This window comes from Pleurodeles waltl, chromosome 9 (assembly GCF_031143425.1).
Source record: "Pleurodeles waltl isolate 20211129_DDA chromosome 9, aPleWal1.hap1.20221129, whole genome shotgun sequence".
Classification (NCBI taxonomy): Eukaryota; Metazoa; Chordata; class Amphibia; order Caudata; family Salamandridae; genus Pleurodeles; species Pleurodeles waltl.
This window is the reverse complement of record NC_090448.1, coordinates 250,700,651-250,717,089: the sequence shown is the minus strand read 5'-3', so window position 1 is coordinate 250,717,089 and position 16,439 is coordinate 250,700,651. Positions and strand designations below refer to the sequence as shown.

The 16,439-nt window shown below is 43.4% G+C and overlaps 1 protein-coding gene across 1 annotated transcript in view; it reads right to left on the bottom strand.

Moving 5' to 3' along the window:
* The window catches only part of ATG7 (autophagy related 7), a 1,524,945-nt gene that overhangs the window by 948,473 nt on the left and 560,033 nt on the right, over positions 1-16,439 (bottom strand). The window contains exon 14 of the mRNA XM_069206657.1: positions 15,509-15,703. Within this exon, the coding sequence (XP_069062758.1) occupies positions 15,509-15,703 (195 nt within the window). The remainder of the gene's footprint in view (positions 1-15,508; positions 15,704-16,439) is intronic.

The window sequence follows — 16,439 nt, the reverse complement described above, 5'->3', positions numbered from 1 at the left end:
CTGATGAGACCCCCTTCACGCTGACAGTTGGACAGCTCAGGCAGGTTTCCCAGTTCGGTCACCTCCTCTTCTGTAGGTACCAAGGTGCCAAGGTGCCTCCCCACCTCAGGTTCAGCCTCCTCCCAGGAGTGGAGTGGATTTCCTGCACCCTTTACCCTACCTCTTCTTGGCAGGACCCTGGCACTCTTCCAGGCTCCAGGTCCTTCTGATCACCCTCTCGAGCTGCTATGGACCATGTGGTCAGGCACACCCATTCAGGTGACCCCAACACTCCCAAGGGTGACCTGAGCTCCACCTCCTTCCAGGAGGTATGCGCCGGTTGTTGCCAAGCAGACAATACACAGGTATGGGATGGACTCACAACTACCCTCAAGGAACCTGAGCCCCCCGCACCCTGAAAGGGAACCAGAACTACTGGGTAGTGGAACGTGCGGTTGTCAGCAGCAACACCTTGGTGGAATACTGTAGGGACTACCTGCTCTGAAGACACCAGATGACACCTACCAGTTGTCATACTGGCTCCTGTGTCTCTCAGAGCATCCACCCTCTGCCCATTGATGGTGACCCACTGACTGTACTTCCTAGTAGTGTCAAGCATGGGGTTCTCTGAGCCATCTCTCTGTCACCCAGGGACACTAGGGTAACCTCTGCACTGCCCCCCAAACTATCTGAGGCAATCTCCTTCCCAAGAGCTACACTAGCCAACCCCAGTGACTGCCCACTAGTGGGGGCTGTGCCCGCTTGGGACACTTGGCATCCCCTTTGTAGTGCCCTTTGTGCTGACCCTCATAGAATTTGGGGGAGCGTTCCCTGAAGACATACTATCAGGAAACCATTTCTTTTTCTTCTCAGTAGGGGGATAGGGCCTTTTAGAGGACCCCTTTTTAGGGTTGAGCGCAAAGCGCTCCGTCCCTGGTGTAATCTCTCGGTGGGCTTTTAACCACACCCATGTCAAGCCCTTCAGTTTGGTTGGTTCGTGGGCTGCCCTATTCAAATTAGCTTAATTTAACTAGTGAAAGGCATGCATACGTCATGCCTTTTCCGGTGTTTAGCCGCCTCGAGGGCACCGGCCAACTACTGAAAACATGCAAGGTTCCATGTTTTCCATATGGTTTCTGCACTAATTTTTCTCTTTATTTCGTGGGCAGCGCAATCTCGCTGGGCAGTAGTAGAGTGCTTTGCATGACATCGACCCTGTTACATGGATATTTGCACTTCTGCCGGTTATATGGATAATTGCACTTTTGCCAGTTGTATGGATAATTGCACGTTTGCCAATACGTTTCACTGCGAGCAAACTTCTGTTTCCTTTTGTGTATTTGCTTTGTGCTCATGGTGGCCATCGGCTCGCTTATGTGAAACTGTTTTACTTTTTCTTTTCAGTTTATGTGGCAAGAAAAGTCCGGTTAGGAGTTTACAATGCTATTAGCTTAAACTCAAGCAAACGCGATACCCATTTCATTGCAAATGCTTGTTTATATTTTTGTGTCCCCCCTTCTTTTCTTCTGGTTTGGACTCTGCCCACCCTTGTGGTGATTCCTTACCCCCTCCCAACCAACCCCCTCCCCCGATACCTTCCTGTGGAGACCGGTGCTGAGCCAGCGGTCTGTCTCCTTACAAGCTCCCTGGGGTCAGAAAGATTACTGTCAACAAGGTGTTGGTGCGGATCTAGAAAACAAAGGCTGAACATCTGCTCTTTTGCAATCAAGTTACACAACCCCTAGTACCCCTAGTAATCCTTTACCTTACAAAATTAATCCACACAATTCACCCAGGTCAGCTGGGATAGCTTCTGACTGTCGCTGAACTTTTGCCCATAATGTTGTGGGGTCAGACCAAACTTCCTGATTAGGTCCTTCTTCATTAGGGGATACACCATCCTGCCTCTCCCTTTTGGGCCAGTGGTGTCCCTCCCTCACTAGGAATGTGCCTCCACAGACTGGTTTCGCAATCCTCCTCAGTGACCTTGTGCATCTCTAAAGCAACTTGATAGGCCTCAAAACATCTGTTTAGGTAGTCTCCCACCACAAAGTCAGACACCAGACCCTTGGCATGCAGACCCTCCTGTCAGAGTGCACTGAAGAAATGCAGCCACGATCTTAGCTAGACTCAGCCCTCCTGGCTTTAAGGTCCAACTCTTTCAGGCTCAACTCCTGAGCCAACATCATTTTCTTCTCATCCATGGCCAACCTTTTCTCTTCCAAGGCTCTCTCTGACCTTATCTAGCTCCAACTTGAGCTTAGCAAGCTCCAAATTTAATGTTATCTTCTTCCTCCTGTACTCCAGCTCCTCTGGGGTCAGGCCTCTAGATGAGATGTTGCCCCAAGCCCTGGGGCGAACATCCACTCCATTGGCTTCCTGCCCTATATGCAGTTCGAGGGAATCTTGATCCAGCTCCACATCATCCTCCATTATTCCCTCCTCCTCTGGGGGTCACAGGTGCATCCCTGGCTGTTAACCAGGCCCGCCACATCTTTTCCAGCTCCACCTTCCTAGTGAAGCTGTTTCTAGACAACCCAACCATCTTGCAGAAATCCTTGACCTGGATCACAGTGTAAACTCTCTAGCTGGGCCAGCTCGCAGTCTATTTTTGCAGGTGAAGATGTAGGACCCTGAGTCAGAGACATCATTTTAGAGAAAAACAAAAGTGACAATCAGGGAAAATAGGGGAAAAATACCAATGAGGATCAGAGACAACTGATTGAAATTGGTCTTATATGTGGATGGTAGAGTACACCAAATTACTGTAAGGCACTGCACAAACACAAGTCTTATCCTCACCACTGATCACCAGAGTTAGAAATTGGGTTCCTGACTGGTATGCACCCTGTCCAAGCAGGAACCACAATCCTAGTCTGGTTAAGTCAGGTACACACCATAAATTAATCTGTGCTCACGCTCTGGTAGCTTGGCACACAACAGGCTGGCTTAACTTAGGAGGCAATGTGTAAATGATTTGTGCAACACTTAAAATAGCAAAACAGTGAAAAGGCCACACACAAATAATTCACACCATATTAGAGAAACAGATCCAAACTGACACTGGTGCAGTGGTCCATCCACCAGAATCTCACAACTAGCCTGACTGCTGCACTAGCCTGAGAGCCAATCACTGAATTCATTTAGGGAACTGCAGCACTCCTATACCATACCAGAGCGGCTCCTGCATCCATCCCTGTCATTGGACCATCAGTACTTGTCTGAGGGTTCCTGATCAGCCTTCCTGACAGGAAAAGAGACTGATGTGCCATGCTGTACCTGCCATGTGCCTGTGATTGTCGCTGGGATGACTGCCACAACCAACCGGTGCCTGAACGGTCCCAATTGCTGAAGAAGAAGATTCCTGAAAACCTGTGTTACCCACCTTAGGGCAAACTTCTGACTTCCTGAGTGGCTAGTCCAGCACTAACTAAAGTGCAGAGTGGAATACGCAGCTTCAAAGACAAAGTTACTGGCTCTATGCACTCTGTTGTGTAGCACCTATTGGCTGCCATGGTGCTGGAGTCCTGAGCACCCAATCAGACCATCCTTGCCCCATAGTGCCTTGAAGCCATAAAATTGCTGCCAGAGTTCTGCACCACAAAGGACTGCATAATCAGCACTTCTCATGGAGGCCTAGTGCAAACAATAGCAAGACTCACCAGATCGGAGGAACTGGACCCACTGCAAAGCCCGCCTGTTATCAATGCAGAGGGGCACCATCAGAAGCCAGCCAGCCAGCCATGCATTGTGTTTAGAAATCTACTGAGTGGCCTGCATTTGCCTGGCCAAGCAGCTCTGTTGAGAGACTTGACAAGAGCCCAGCACAACACTTTTGAGCACAGAATGAGAGCAGAAGGCCGGCCATCACTGCCCAGAGAATAGGTGAGAGATTATTTGGCTGATAACAGAGGTTTAGAACTGCATCCACACAAATTATCATGCAACGCAACCACACACTACTGTAAGTGAGGCGTGGGAACTGCAGGAGGGGGCCAACCTGTTACCATATTGCACTTGCACCTGTGCATTGGGTATCTGATAGATTTTGTGTTTGTGTAGTACTGTGCCTTATAGTACAATAAAGTACTTTTCTTAACATAAAGAGAAGTACAAAGCTGGAGAATCATATTATTTAGCTGTCAGGTGTTCTGCAGAATGCTGAGTCTTCTGTACCCCCATATTAGTCTCCCTGAGAAGACTGTGACTTCTAGGTGTTGCCACCACAAAGAGTCAAGGGTTGTATTTGGCCCAGTTTTTCATAGCAATGGTAGGACGGTCCATGAGACAGTATAGGCAAATGCAAAAGAGCCCCTGCGGATGTGGCTCAGTCATCGTTGCCTCCACCTTGGCCTCTCAAACAAAGCTGACAATAAGTCTATGAACTTATTTCTTGTTTGCACATTAAAGATCACCTGAAAAGCTCAAGATACATCCCTCTACATCACAACCCTTTACAGTACATAGGTCTTAGCAAACAGTTATAGTTGCTATTGTGTGTTTAAATACAGTTTGCAGTTGATGACAACTAGGGTATTCAGAAGTTGCTCAAGGAATTATTCAGTTAACTTTACTGTGGGTTATATAGGTCCTATGTAGGAGATTGAACTGAATACAATTAAATCTGGTGATGCTGTATACTTATGTAGGAACACTAGTTCTTAGTCTCAACCCTTACCATTGAATGCTAACCTCCTTCAGCCTCCTATGTAGTCTTAGTTAGGTATATTCCTGTATGGGTCTGGACTGCCCACCCGCAGCCCATTATTCTATATTATCTGTCTCTATGGGCCAATCATGTCTGTAATACTTAGAGAATTAAGAAACGAAAGGGGTCTTAGAAGAGCAACACTTCCAATAAACATGGACCATTCACATATCTTACTAAACTTGACTGTGCCCAATCAAGTCCTCTGCCATCACCGGTTTCACAATGGTAAAAATGCTCTGTGTTGTTATTGAGCAAGGCCAAAGATATAGAACAATAGAATTAGTATCTGTGGCAGTGGATCTTTTCTGGTCCAGTCAGTGCCACTGCTACCAATATTGCTGTTTTTCGGGCCTCTTGTGCCTGCGATAGTGAGGACATGTTCTGCAACTAATGGCACCTTTGTTGAGGTGAACAGACTCTCCTATTCTTGTGCTGTATGGCCTGGAGAAATGGTTGCTGTTGCAGACTCCTACCCTCAGTGGATCCATTTTGCCCAGCAGCCTCAAGTTTCCCCTAGCATCATGAAGAAATAGAAGCATTGGTTTTAAATTTAGCTGGGAACACAAGGGAATACTCGGGCCCAGATCTCATAGCTTACATTTCACTCCTATGAATTATGCACTGATGATGATGCAGGGCCATTCTATAGTCAGGGAAAATCATCACTCTCTCCATCCATTTTGTAGTGACCTAGCAACTTGTAGAATAGATCCTGCCCCAGAAGTTAAAGACCTTTGCCACTACTGGTGTAGACGGAGCACCCTATGAAAGGGACCAGACCAGGTCTCAGTGAGATCTTTTCACTATGATGATGGGACATAGGCTTGATGAGCTACTTTACTTGAGATCCATGACAGCATCAAGATGGGACCCTCTGAACCCTTTTGCATGTCAACTATGTGAATGTTGCTCAGTTTCGCTGGCCCCTCAGCGTCTTCAGCATTACCCTCAAGGAGAAGGGCACTGTCAGTTTTTTCTTGAACCTGCTTCTGCAGATTGTGAGTTTTAGATGGAGTTCCTGCAGCATGGACACATTCTGGATGACTATTTAAGCAAGCCTTCACTAGTCCTCTCTCAGAATAACTAAGTTCCACCAAAACTGAATCTTTTACTTCGAAGGTATTTCTGGTCTTGGAAATTGCCTCTAAAATTTTATCCAATGTACAGAGTGCTGGGGCTTCTGAAGTCTCTGATCTAAGCTGGGCCCCAATCTCCTTTGAACGTGGGATCAGCCTTTTCAGGCCTAGTTTCTACTGAGCACACGTCTATCTGCAATGAATTTCTGTTGAATTTAGAATTTTCCATCAAGCAGCATTGGGTACGAATGAAGGGACAATTAGTGGGGCAGGGATCCCTTGAGCAACTTTGCAGGTCATCTTACCCAACATTAGCATCCATGCTGGGAGGTTTGAGTGTTTCCTTACTTTGGCCAGGCCTACCGTGTGACACTCATCTTAGCTGTCGCACTCTCACCATGGCACCTGCCCTAGCTCGACAGGTAGCACCCAGAAGCTGCCTGTTTCTCCCTTCTAGCAATGATCTCAGCGATCGTGGAGCACAGGATGACATCCCAGACTTCTGGGCTTGGGTTAGGGGCTCCGGCACCAACAATAATGGAATACCGTAAAACTTGCACCTAATTTTCTTACAACAAGAGTCTAACTATGACTTCACTAGTCGACTCAAATTCATTGTTTATATACTTTAGTATGTACAACCGGCTTCTGAGTCACATTGGCTGCTGTCGTAGGACAATGTGAAAAACAGTTCTGTCCAACAACCGCCACTTAACAATCTCATTAAACAGATGACTAGTTTTTCTTTGTTCTAAACTTATTTCAAGATAATATGCAGCCTTCAGCAGATGAGGAAGCATTTATAATCCTCTATTTATTTGCCACACTACTGAATTTAAGGATATGAGAGCACAAATCTGTCCACATGATTCCAATCATTTAAACCCACACAGCTGCTGGACTTAAATTACCTATGAAATACACTACAAAAACAAGCAGTATATTGATGTTTTTACTTCACCTATGATAAATCAAAATGTATTCTATATAATCTACATAGCTGCAACCAACAGAAGGATCCCTTGCATCAAAGAGACCAAGCAACCAAGGAGCTGCTTTAGGGTTGGGCAGAGCTACTGTGCTGCCATAAATCAGTGATTTTCCACCCATAGATACTCACGACCCCCTTGTCTCATATAAAGGTGGAGAAACTGCCAAGTTCATCAATTGGCTGTTCTGGCAGAAACCTGGCCAATGTGGCAGATACACTTTCTTCACAGAGATTCATGCCACACAGACAGGAATATCTCTCTGGGGTGGGGTATCCTCTGCCAGGGGGAGTTGGCCATCCTCTCAAATAACTTTGCGGGCAGCACACTAAGCTATAAATAACCAAGTACTGAAAAAAGACAAAGGAGTGATGATGTAGCCATGCACAATAATGAACAAACACTGGCAAAGCCTAAAAGATCTTGCCCCGGCATAACCATAAAAATGTTTTCATTTTGCCAATGCTTTATGCTGATTCTGTCTGCATCTACAACAAGAAATACATGCTTGTTTGCTGATGCAGAACAGTTACAGCAAAAACAAAAATAAGCTGCTGCAGTGTGATGACTTATAATTGCATCTGCCGTATCCATGCATGAACATGTATTCATTAAAAAGGGGCAGCCCTTTTTTGCATTTAATTAACTGTAAATTAAAAAAGAAATATGGCTCAAATTGAATCAAAGTGAAAGGACAAAATAGTACCAAATTACAGTTTCTAAGCTCGCTAAAAAAGAAAAAAAAATGTTTGAAAGGGATGGCAGAGAAGCAACCATAGAACAGGAGAAGGAGGATTTCACTGCTGCCAAGAAGCAGAAGTAATTTGGGGTAGCAATGGTAAGTTGGGAAGGTGTTAAAATAACATTTTAAAAATCAAAAACCTATCTACATTAAGTGGGGGGTGCAGCAACAAACCAGCTGGAAGGAGCAACACGGAAAGCACAGGGGGAGGGATTTCAACAGGGAACTAGCCCACAAGGGAGACAGCAAGAGGACATGCACTCCCATGAAGTACAGATAGAAAAAGAAATGAAGGAATGCCTTTGACTGTAAGTAGTGAAAGGGTACAGTCATCCTTTCAGAAAGGTGGGAAAGAAGATATGCTCTAGGGAAGGACAACACAAGAAGAGGAACAAGAGCCATTAAATAAAAAGCAAGCACCTGAGATGGAAGAAATGGTAAGAAATGTGCTGAAACAAAGCCCACTGGAAGTATCGGTGTAGTACACAACAGGACTTTGATAGCAGACAGCTAAAAGCTGTCTGCAAGAGAGTCCTAATGACCTATGGGAAAGTGATTTATGCCATGAACAGTTGTGATGGATAGAAAGGCGAATATAACTGTATGTGATTACATCACCAGTGTTACCCAATAGCAATGCAGTAATAACAGTGGCTAATGTCCTCATAGTGACTTAATGGTGAGCAGCTAAAAGACTGTGGGATGCAATCACAGGGGGTGACTGCAGGAGTGGGAATTTTACTTATGATTTTATTAATCAATAATATACTGATCATTGATGAACTAATATGTGAAAAACGGGCAACTTTTGTAAATGGCCACCATAATTCATTTAGTTTTCTACTTAGGCTAACCTTAGCTAAAATTGCAGTTGTTTTCCATTGCTCAATGCTTACTTAAAAGGGTGTGATTAACAGCTTATAGATGTGCAAACAGCTGCATCTAGTGGGATTTTGTGTTATGTCTTACAAGGTCAGATTTACTAGGTCATTGCTCGAGTTTGACTGTCCTATTGTTTAGAGAATTGTCACTAACGTGTGGTTTCTTCCTCGAGGGTGGAAGTAGATAGAAACTATGTAAGATGTTTCTTCCTGAACCAAAGATTCAGACAAGATAGAACAATGGATCCACAGACGAGACGGAAGAGAAGAAGAAATTGTTATAAATTGAGTCTAGCTAATGATTATGTAAATGTAATGTTGACAAATGAAAGTTCAGTGTATTATGAATGTTTAACTTTTAGTTATCTGACTTTAGTTTTATTGGCTGAATGTATAACACCCCATGTCTTGACCAATCATGAGTTTTGTGGAAATTAATAAAATGTTCTCTCACCTATTCTTGGGGGTTCTTCTGATTCTCATGTTCTTGTTCGTTGTCGATCTTGGGAGAGAGTTGGGTTAGCAGTTGATGCAGACCAGACTTTACAAGAGTTTCCAGTGATAAATTGGTCATGTAGGCTTGAGTGATTTATAGATCGTCCTACTGATAGTGTCCCCTTGCTGAAGTAATCTTCTTCTTCTTGTTCTATGGGTAATGTATACATTGTGCTTTGTTATATAAGTCTTTTGTTTTACAGGTACCAGCTGCAACTCAAAAATGAATTGCTGCATAATGATAATACTCTTTGCTATCACCCGAGTTAGTATATTTTTCTAAATTTGTGTTTCTAAATTCTTTTTCACATGAAGCCCAACATGTTAATGCTAATTAGTGGTTAGTGAGGGAATTAGTCTTTACATGCTCATGATGTATATTGACATTCTTTGATCTATTGCTCAAATGTATTTTATTTCACTGCTGCAAATATTGGTGTTATTAAGTTGCATTATAATACTTGAGATAATTTGTTTACTTTCTATGACTAAACTCAGATATACATACGGCGTTCTAATCAGCCACTGATGATTCTATATGCTTATCATTTATGTCTGAGAATTATTTTTGTGACTTTAGCGTTGTTAATGTAGGGAAATAAAACTATAATCCTTCTTAATAAACTGGTGTGGTTATTGCATAGTGATTAGATTTTTGATTTCTTGTTTATTGATGTTTATTATGACATACATCCTTGACATCCCCCTAAATCAATGTCGTGTCAATCCATCCAAGGCACGAAATCCACTATTTAGTTTGAGGTAATAGCTGGGATTTCTCAGCGTTGCAGCATGACCAATACCAATAGCAAAGCAGTCATACAATGGTTGATGAGAACATCTGTGTTGAAGGTGAAAGTCACAACAATGAGTGATGACATCACCAGTTGAGGCCAAAAGAAAGGAGGGAGGCATCTGATAAACTAAATCAGCCTCTGTCAATATCAGCAAACCTACCAGAACAGGATTATCATGAGGTCGTACCAATACATGATGTTATCAGTTGGGTCACATAACAGAGACATGGGTCAATGTCATTACAAACAATGACCAATAGGAGCATTCTCAAAGAATGAGTGAGAAATAGAAAAGGCACTGCAATAATGGATAATTACACCAATAGTGGAGACCAATGAGAACGCAGCCATAATAATGAGCAGTGATATAAACACAATAGACTAATGAGTAGGCAGCCGTAACAATAGGTGATAATGTCATCAGCAGCGGATAGGAGGAATGGAGTGATTAAAGAGTCCCACTACTACTGATCAATGGGAGGAAGGCTGTAACAAGGACTGCTGATGTCCACAGTACAGCATAATAGGTGGGCAACTCCGGGCCATATGTTGGTCTCACCGTGGATGATCGAACACAACAGTGGAGTGTAGGACCAAATTAGGGGCACTACAGTGGATGCTGCAGATCTACTACAGCATGGATTTATCTTGACTCGTACACACCAACACACAGTGGTCCGTGGACCAGCACATTGGCTGTAAACTACAGAAAGGATACTGCAGTTGCATTGGCAAATACTGATGAGCCAGGATCTGGCAGAAGCCTGCACTTAGGTACAGTTTAGTCTCCTTCTCTTCTGGCATCTGTCCCAACAGAGCAAACCTATGACTTCAGAGTGATATGAGGTGTTTAAGAAAATGTGTGTGTTGGGCTTGTTGGATGATAACTAGCAGCTGGAGTTTTTTCCTAACATTTAATTTATAATTTCAAGATGGCAAACACCAAACCATCAGGAGTCTATTTAAAAAATACATGCATGAAAAAGCATCAAAGTGAAAGCAGCTGCCTGGTACCACATTGCAGCTCGGCCCCCCAGAAAAGAAAAAAAATTATTATATATTTTTTTTATGAACGTGACGGCAAAGAGCAGAGAAGAAATGAAGGTGGTGGCAGTAGTTTACAGATGTTGAGCGGGGTGGCAGCAACGGAGAAATTGGCGGTGTAATATTAAAGAAAAAGTCAAAACCAAGCAGGGAAGGGCAGAAAAGTAAAGAAAGAGATTGGGATAAGTGAGGAAGCAGCGCTCAAGGGATACAGCAAGAAAACACATGCACTAATATAGAGCATTGAGAGAAAAAGTAAAATGAAGTTCCCTGATGGTACGCATTGTAAGGATAGAAATCATCCAATCAGAAGGATAGTGAAGAAACTATGCTACTGGAGGAGGCACAAACACAAGAAGGGGATGAAATAGGAAGCTACCAAATGAGAGTGACAAGAAATCCAAGTAAAGGTAAACAACTGACATACCCAAAGCCCACTGCAAGCATTGGTATTGTCCACAACAGGTCTTCAACAACAGACAACTAAAAGCTGTCTGTAGGCCAAGACCTAGAAAAGTTCCACAAAGCTAATAGAAAGGACATTTCTTGTCACCTCAGAGTTTTGTTACCTTATAAAGGGAATCATCCCATGAATCGGTCTTCTGCAATGTCACAGAACTTGCCTGTGATTTATGCGGTTCAGCACAAGCTACTTTATCCCTGGTAGTGTCATTAGTATTACTGCTTAAAATAGCCCATTTCTTCACATTTACATCTGAAAATAGAAGTGAGACTAGAAGAAACTGTTATACTAACTTACATTCTAAATTTCGTCCTGAGAAATAAACAATATACCAAATGAGCAACTTCATAGATATTAACAGGGTATGAAAAACCCACAAATGCAGTTACGGTAAAAGTGTTTAAAGCCTGAAGCTTCAAGTTTCCAGATGTTGCTCATATGTTCGGGCAGAGAAACCTAAAAGACAGCACACTAAACAAGTCAGATGACACAAAGGCACAGACATAGGAAGAGAGTATTCAAATATTTGCACAATATTATTTTCCTTCTATGTCTGATTATCTGATCAAAGCATAGCTGAAGTCTTTCTGCAAGCGCCGGGCATGCCAATGCTGGAATATGGACACAGAAAATAATTGGAAGCAGTCCTGGCCATGGGTGTGGTCAACATGGCTACAGCAACAAAAACGATATGGTCTAGACCACAGACTCAAAGGTTTTTTGTCAAATAACTCCTCCAGTTTACTTTAAACATTCACTATGGTAATTCTCAAACCCAACCAACAAGCATCTGAATGTTTAACACTGACATGAAAATTCTTAACAAATTAATCACAAACAGATCACTGGGCGCAACAATTAGACTTGTACATAAGGAACAGAACATTGGCTATCCTGAGGTAAACCACCATGCCTGAACCCCTAGTCACCTCTTCTACAGCATATCTCCAAATCAAGAATGAGACTCTAACCTATCTGCAGCCTACTCAGATGCAGTGAAAGCAATCAGCTTTCTGAGTTCTGAGTATGTTGTTGGGTGTTGCCAGGGATGTGCTTCTGTCCCAATATTATTAGCTTGTGGGACTCCCTATACCCAAAGATAAGGTTACAACAGGAAGGATCATCTCAGAAGCTGGGTTGTAGAAAGACGTGCACTAGGAAAGCCTACAATTACCATTTCTGTCTGCATTGATGTCCGAACATGTAGTGGACTCCTGAAGAAAGGGAGCAGGAAAAGGCGCTGAGCCCTTGGATTGGTGGGGGTGGTGGGGTAATCTAAAGTCTATTTACTGCATGCAAGGAACCTCTGAGATAGAACTGCCTACATGTTACAAGAAGTGGACAGATTTAGTCTGGCCTCGGGGACTGCAACCTATGTATGTGCCTCTTTGCACTGTGCTAAGTGAGTGAATCAAACAGCACTATTCTTCTCCTCCAAGTGTCGCGGTTAACACACATTTACAAGTACCTCAGGGTTCATATAAAATCACACAAATGCAAACTTTCTGAAACATAACATATTTGTGTGTATTCTGAGCACTGAAACACTTGATCAGTTTCTGGGTGAAACTCCTACTTATGATCATAAGCTTAGTGCCCCTGGGAAAAGGTAGCACTGCAAAGATTTTGTTTTATTTTGAAGCTAATTCAAATTTAATTAGGTCTCCTCCTATGTGGAATTCGACAAGGAATCGAGAGAGAAAAGGTCAGCTGCAGACTATGTATATCTGCTATACGTGAGCAGGGAGACACCACAGTGATTGAGAAAAAACTGTGGAACTGTCAAGGACACTTAGGACATCATTATGAGTTTGGTGGACGGTGAAGACCGTCTGCCGAACTTCCGATGGGGAGGTTGCTGCCATAGTGGCTACTTCCCCGCCGGGCCCATTAAGTGTTTCCTGCTAGGTCAGTGGGTGGAAACCTGAGTTTCCGCCCACTGGCCTAGCAGGAGACACCCTACAGCATTATCTTTGGCTTGTAATCGAGCTGTCAGCAATGTTGTAGGATGCAGGGTGTAACAGCACCCTCGCAATGTTCACTGTCTGCAAAGCAAAGCAGACAGTGAACATTGCGAGGATGCTGGCCAGGGGGACCCCTGCACTGCCCATGTCAAATGCATGGGCAGTGCAGGGCCCCCCTGCACCTATTCTCAACCAGCCTTTTCATGGCTGTGCTACTGCCATGAAATCTCTGGCAGTGAACAAGGTCATAATCCCCAAAGCAGTGCTGCTTGCAGCACTGCCCTGGCAGATTAGGGCCACTGCAACCACCATACCGCAGGGATCTCTGAACTTGGCGGTGCTGGCGGTCCGCACGCTGTACGACTGCCGTGGTCATAATGTGGCGCTTGGACCGCTGCACTGACAGCGGTCCGACCGCTACTGCGAGTCTGGTGTGTCAAGCGACTGCCAGATTTGTAATGATCCCCTTAGAGTGTGGATGTCAGTCACCACTGCATGAAGCTAGTTTCAACAAACCCTGTACTCATGCCGAAGTTTGGAAAGGGCAAAAATAACTATGAAATGTTCTTGGAGAGGAATCCAGGGGTAGCTCCTCCATTGGGCAGAGGCCTATCTGCCAGCAGCGGCAGCTGCAAACCCTTACAAGGAAACAATAATAAACAGTGTTTATTATAATTTCCTTATATAGGGGGGGGCCACGAGGAGTAAAGGGGAGTGCACAGCACTCCCCCTCAGAGCGCATGTGTGTTTGGCCAGACCGAGACGGCGACATGCGAGGTAGGCTCTCTCCAGCCCAGGAAAACAGTTGCTGGGCTGGAGAGCGCCTGCACAGGCTCCCAGTCTGCCTGGAAGCACCCTGGTTGGCCATTCCCAGCAAATCCTCACGCTGTTCTGACCAGCAACAAGATTGGCCGCAGGGCAGGCTGGGAGCCTGAGCCCGCCTGCAGCGACGGAGGAGCGGAGCTGTGAGGAGCGAGGTAAGTGTTTTTTTTATTATTTCTTTTTCAAAATTTAATTTATTTTCCTACCAGAGTCCCCCTCCAATGCCCCACCTCCCGCCCCTTCCTTGCAACATGAGCCACGACTGGAGGAATCGATTGTGGAAATAAATCAAAAAGCACAGGATTAGTAATGCTCAGGTGTTGATTAAACTTATTGTTTGTAGAAATTTATATGATTACATACTTCATATTTCCTATTCCAAATATTGTGAACAACTTTTAGAAAAATGTGATCCTTGAGCTCGGTTAACAAACTTATATGAATAAGAAGGCACCAAAAATGAAAACACATAGTTAAACAACTAATAAATGACCAATTGTTTGTTTCTCTCTCAACAAAAACGCCAGAGTCTACATGTAGTTAGCTCTGAGGCCTAACGTTACCTTATTATTGACTTTCACTATCTCTACTACTTTTAAGTTTCATAAAATATATCTCTTAATTATATATATTTTTTCTGCAGCGGTATGTGCACTAATTATGTTGTAACATTCCAGTCACTGTATTCATTTGTCGGGTCCTTCCTTAGGACTAGAGTGGACCGTAGTGTGTTGGACAGGGCTGCACAATTAAAATTTAAATATTCCATGCCTGTGTGGCTTCTGATATTGTATCAATTTTAAATTTGCTGATAAGTCATTCTTTAGATTAGCATAGCAAGCCAAGTTGTATGTAATTTTTTTATCTGATGGGGTAATCTTAATCGTTTAGCGTTTTGGGGCAGTCAGTCAGACGTTACCCAACCTGGGCTTTTCACATCGAAATCTGGAAGTAGCTGAGTTTCCGTTTGCGGGTTGTGCTCCAGCAGTATAATGGCCTGCATTGAAATTACAAGATACCAATGCTTATCATGCCTATTATAACTGTGGTTGATAATTTGGGGGCCGATTATGATCTCGGCAGAAGGAGTATTTTGTCACAAACATGACCGATATTCCGTCCGCGAATCACAATTTCCATATGATATAATGGAATTGTAATACGGCACATGGATAACTGTCACGTTTGTGACAAAGTATCCCCCCCGCCAAGATCGTAGTCAGGTCCTTGGTCTTTTTAACACTGTCTCTTGAGAGCCTTTGAACTTATAGTATTCCCATCTTCTGCAAATGAAGTCTCTCCTTGAGGCCCTACTTGGTGACTGAAGAAACACTTGTTGGTACCTGGCTCTAGCAGAGGAAGGCAATCACAACCAATGGAGAAGAATGTTACTGGATGAACTAATCTGATCAAATTGCCAATTACTATTATATTAAGGCTATATTAAGGCTTCAAAAAATACCACCCAAAAAGCAAAATAATACAAAGTTATATGTTGATTGCTTCGTGCACATTAAGCATGCAGCAGTATCGTCGTCGACTTACATCTCCCGGCGCCACCACATCATTGCAAAAGTAGCAGCCAAGTTTGAATCCCGGGATGTTGGAGAACAGAGATGAGCCCAGGGGATCCGAGGAGCTGGAAGCGTGATTCTGACTTGACTCCTCCTGCTTCGGTTTCTTGAGCCCATGTCTCATTACCACGAACGTGTCGAATCCCAGGGCGGCATTGATAACTAGCTATGAATTTAAATGAGAAGAGCAAACACATTCAGTGCATTTAAAGTATAACAGAAAATATTTCCAGTTTCAAATATGTGGCTAGGTTACATTAGGTAACAAAGCAACAAGCAATAAAGGTGCAAATGCAATCACTTAAATGTCAGCTACCTATATTATAGATACAAACGACAGAAAGATTCGTTATCTACATCCAAATCTAAACCCTGCATTTGTGAAGTACCGACTTAAAAAACCTTAACCTTGCATGTATTTATTTGATGTGCTAGTCAGAAGAACAGTAATATACTTTACCAGCATTCATTCACAATTAATCTCTTCAATCCTACATGTACAATTCTCATATCCCATCAATAGAACTGTGTATACGAATTAATCTAGGTCTGGCCCTTCGAATATAATGCACCTGTTACAGAGGGCATGGGACACTGGCCATGTTTTTGACAGAGGGCCATGCCCATCAACCCTGAATAAGGACCTAAACCTGCAAAATAAGCGTCAAAACGTATAAAAAGGAATCTGTGGTGCCTCCTAGGAGACTTAAATATCTCAAAGTAGCCTTGCCATAAGTATTCAAAAAGTAGGAAAACGAAAGAGTTTAATTAAATATAACACTTGCACGGGTCTCCAGACGTTACGTGCATGTTGTGTCTTGACATATGAAACTATATTCTTATTCTATGAAGAATGCACTAACAAATATAAGGCGTGGTTAAATATTCCTTTCTTCACTTTA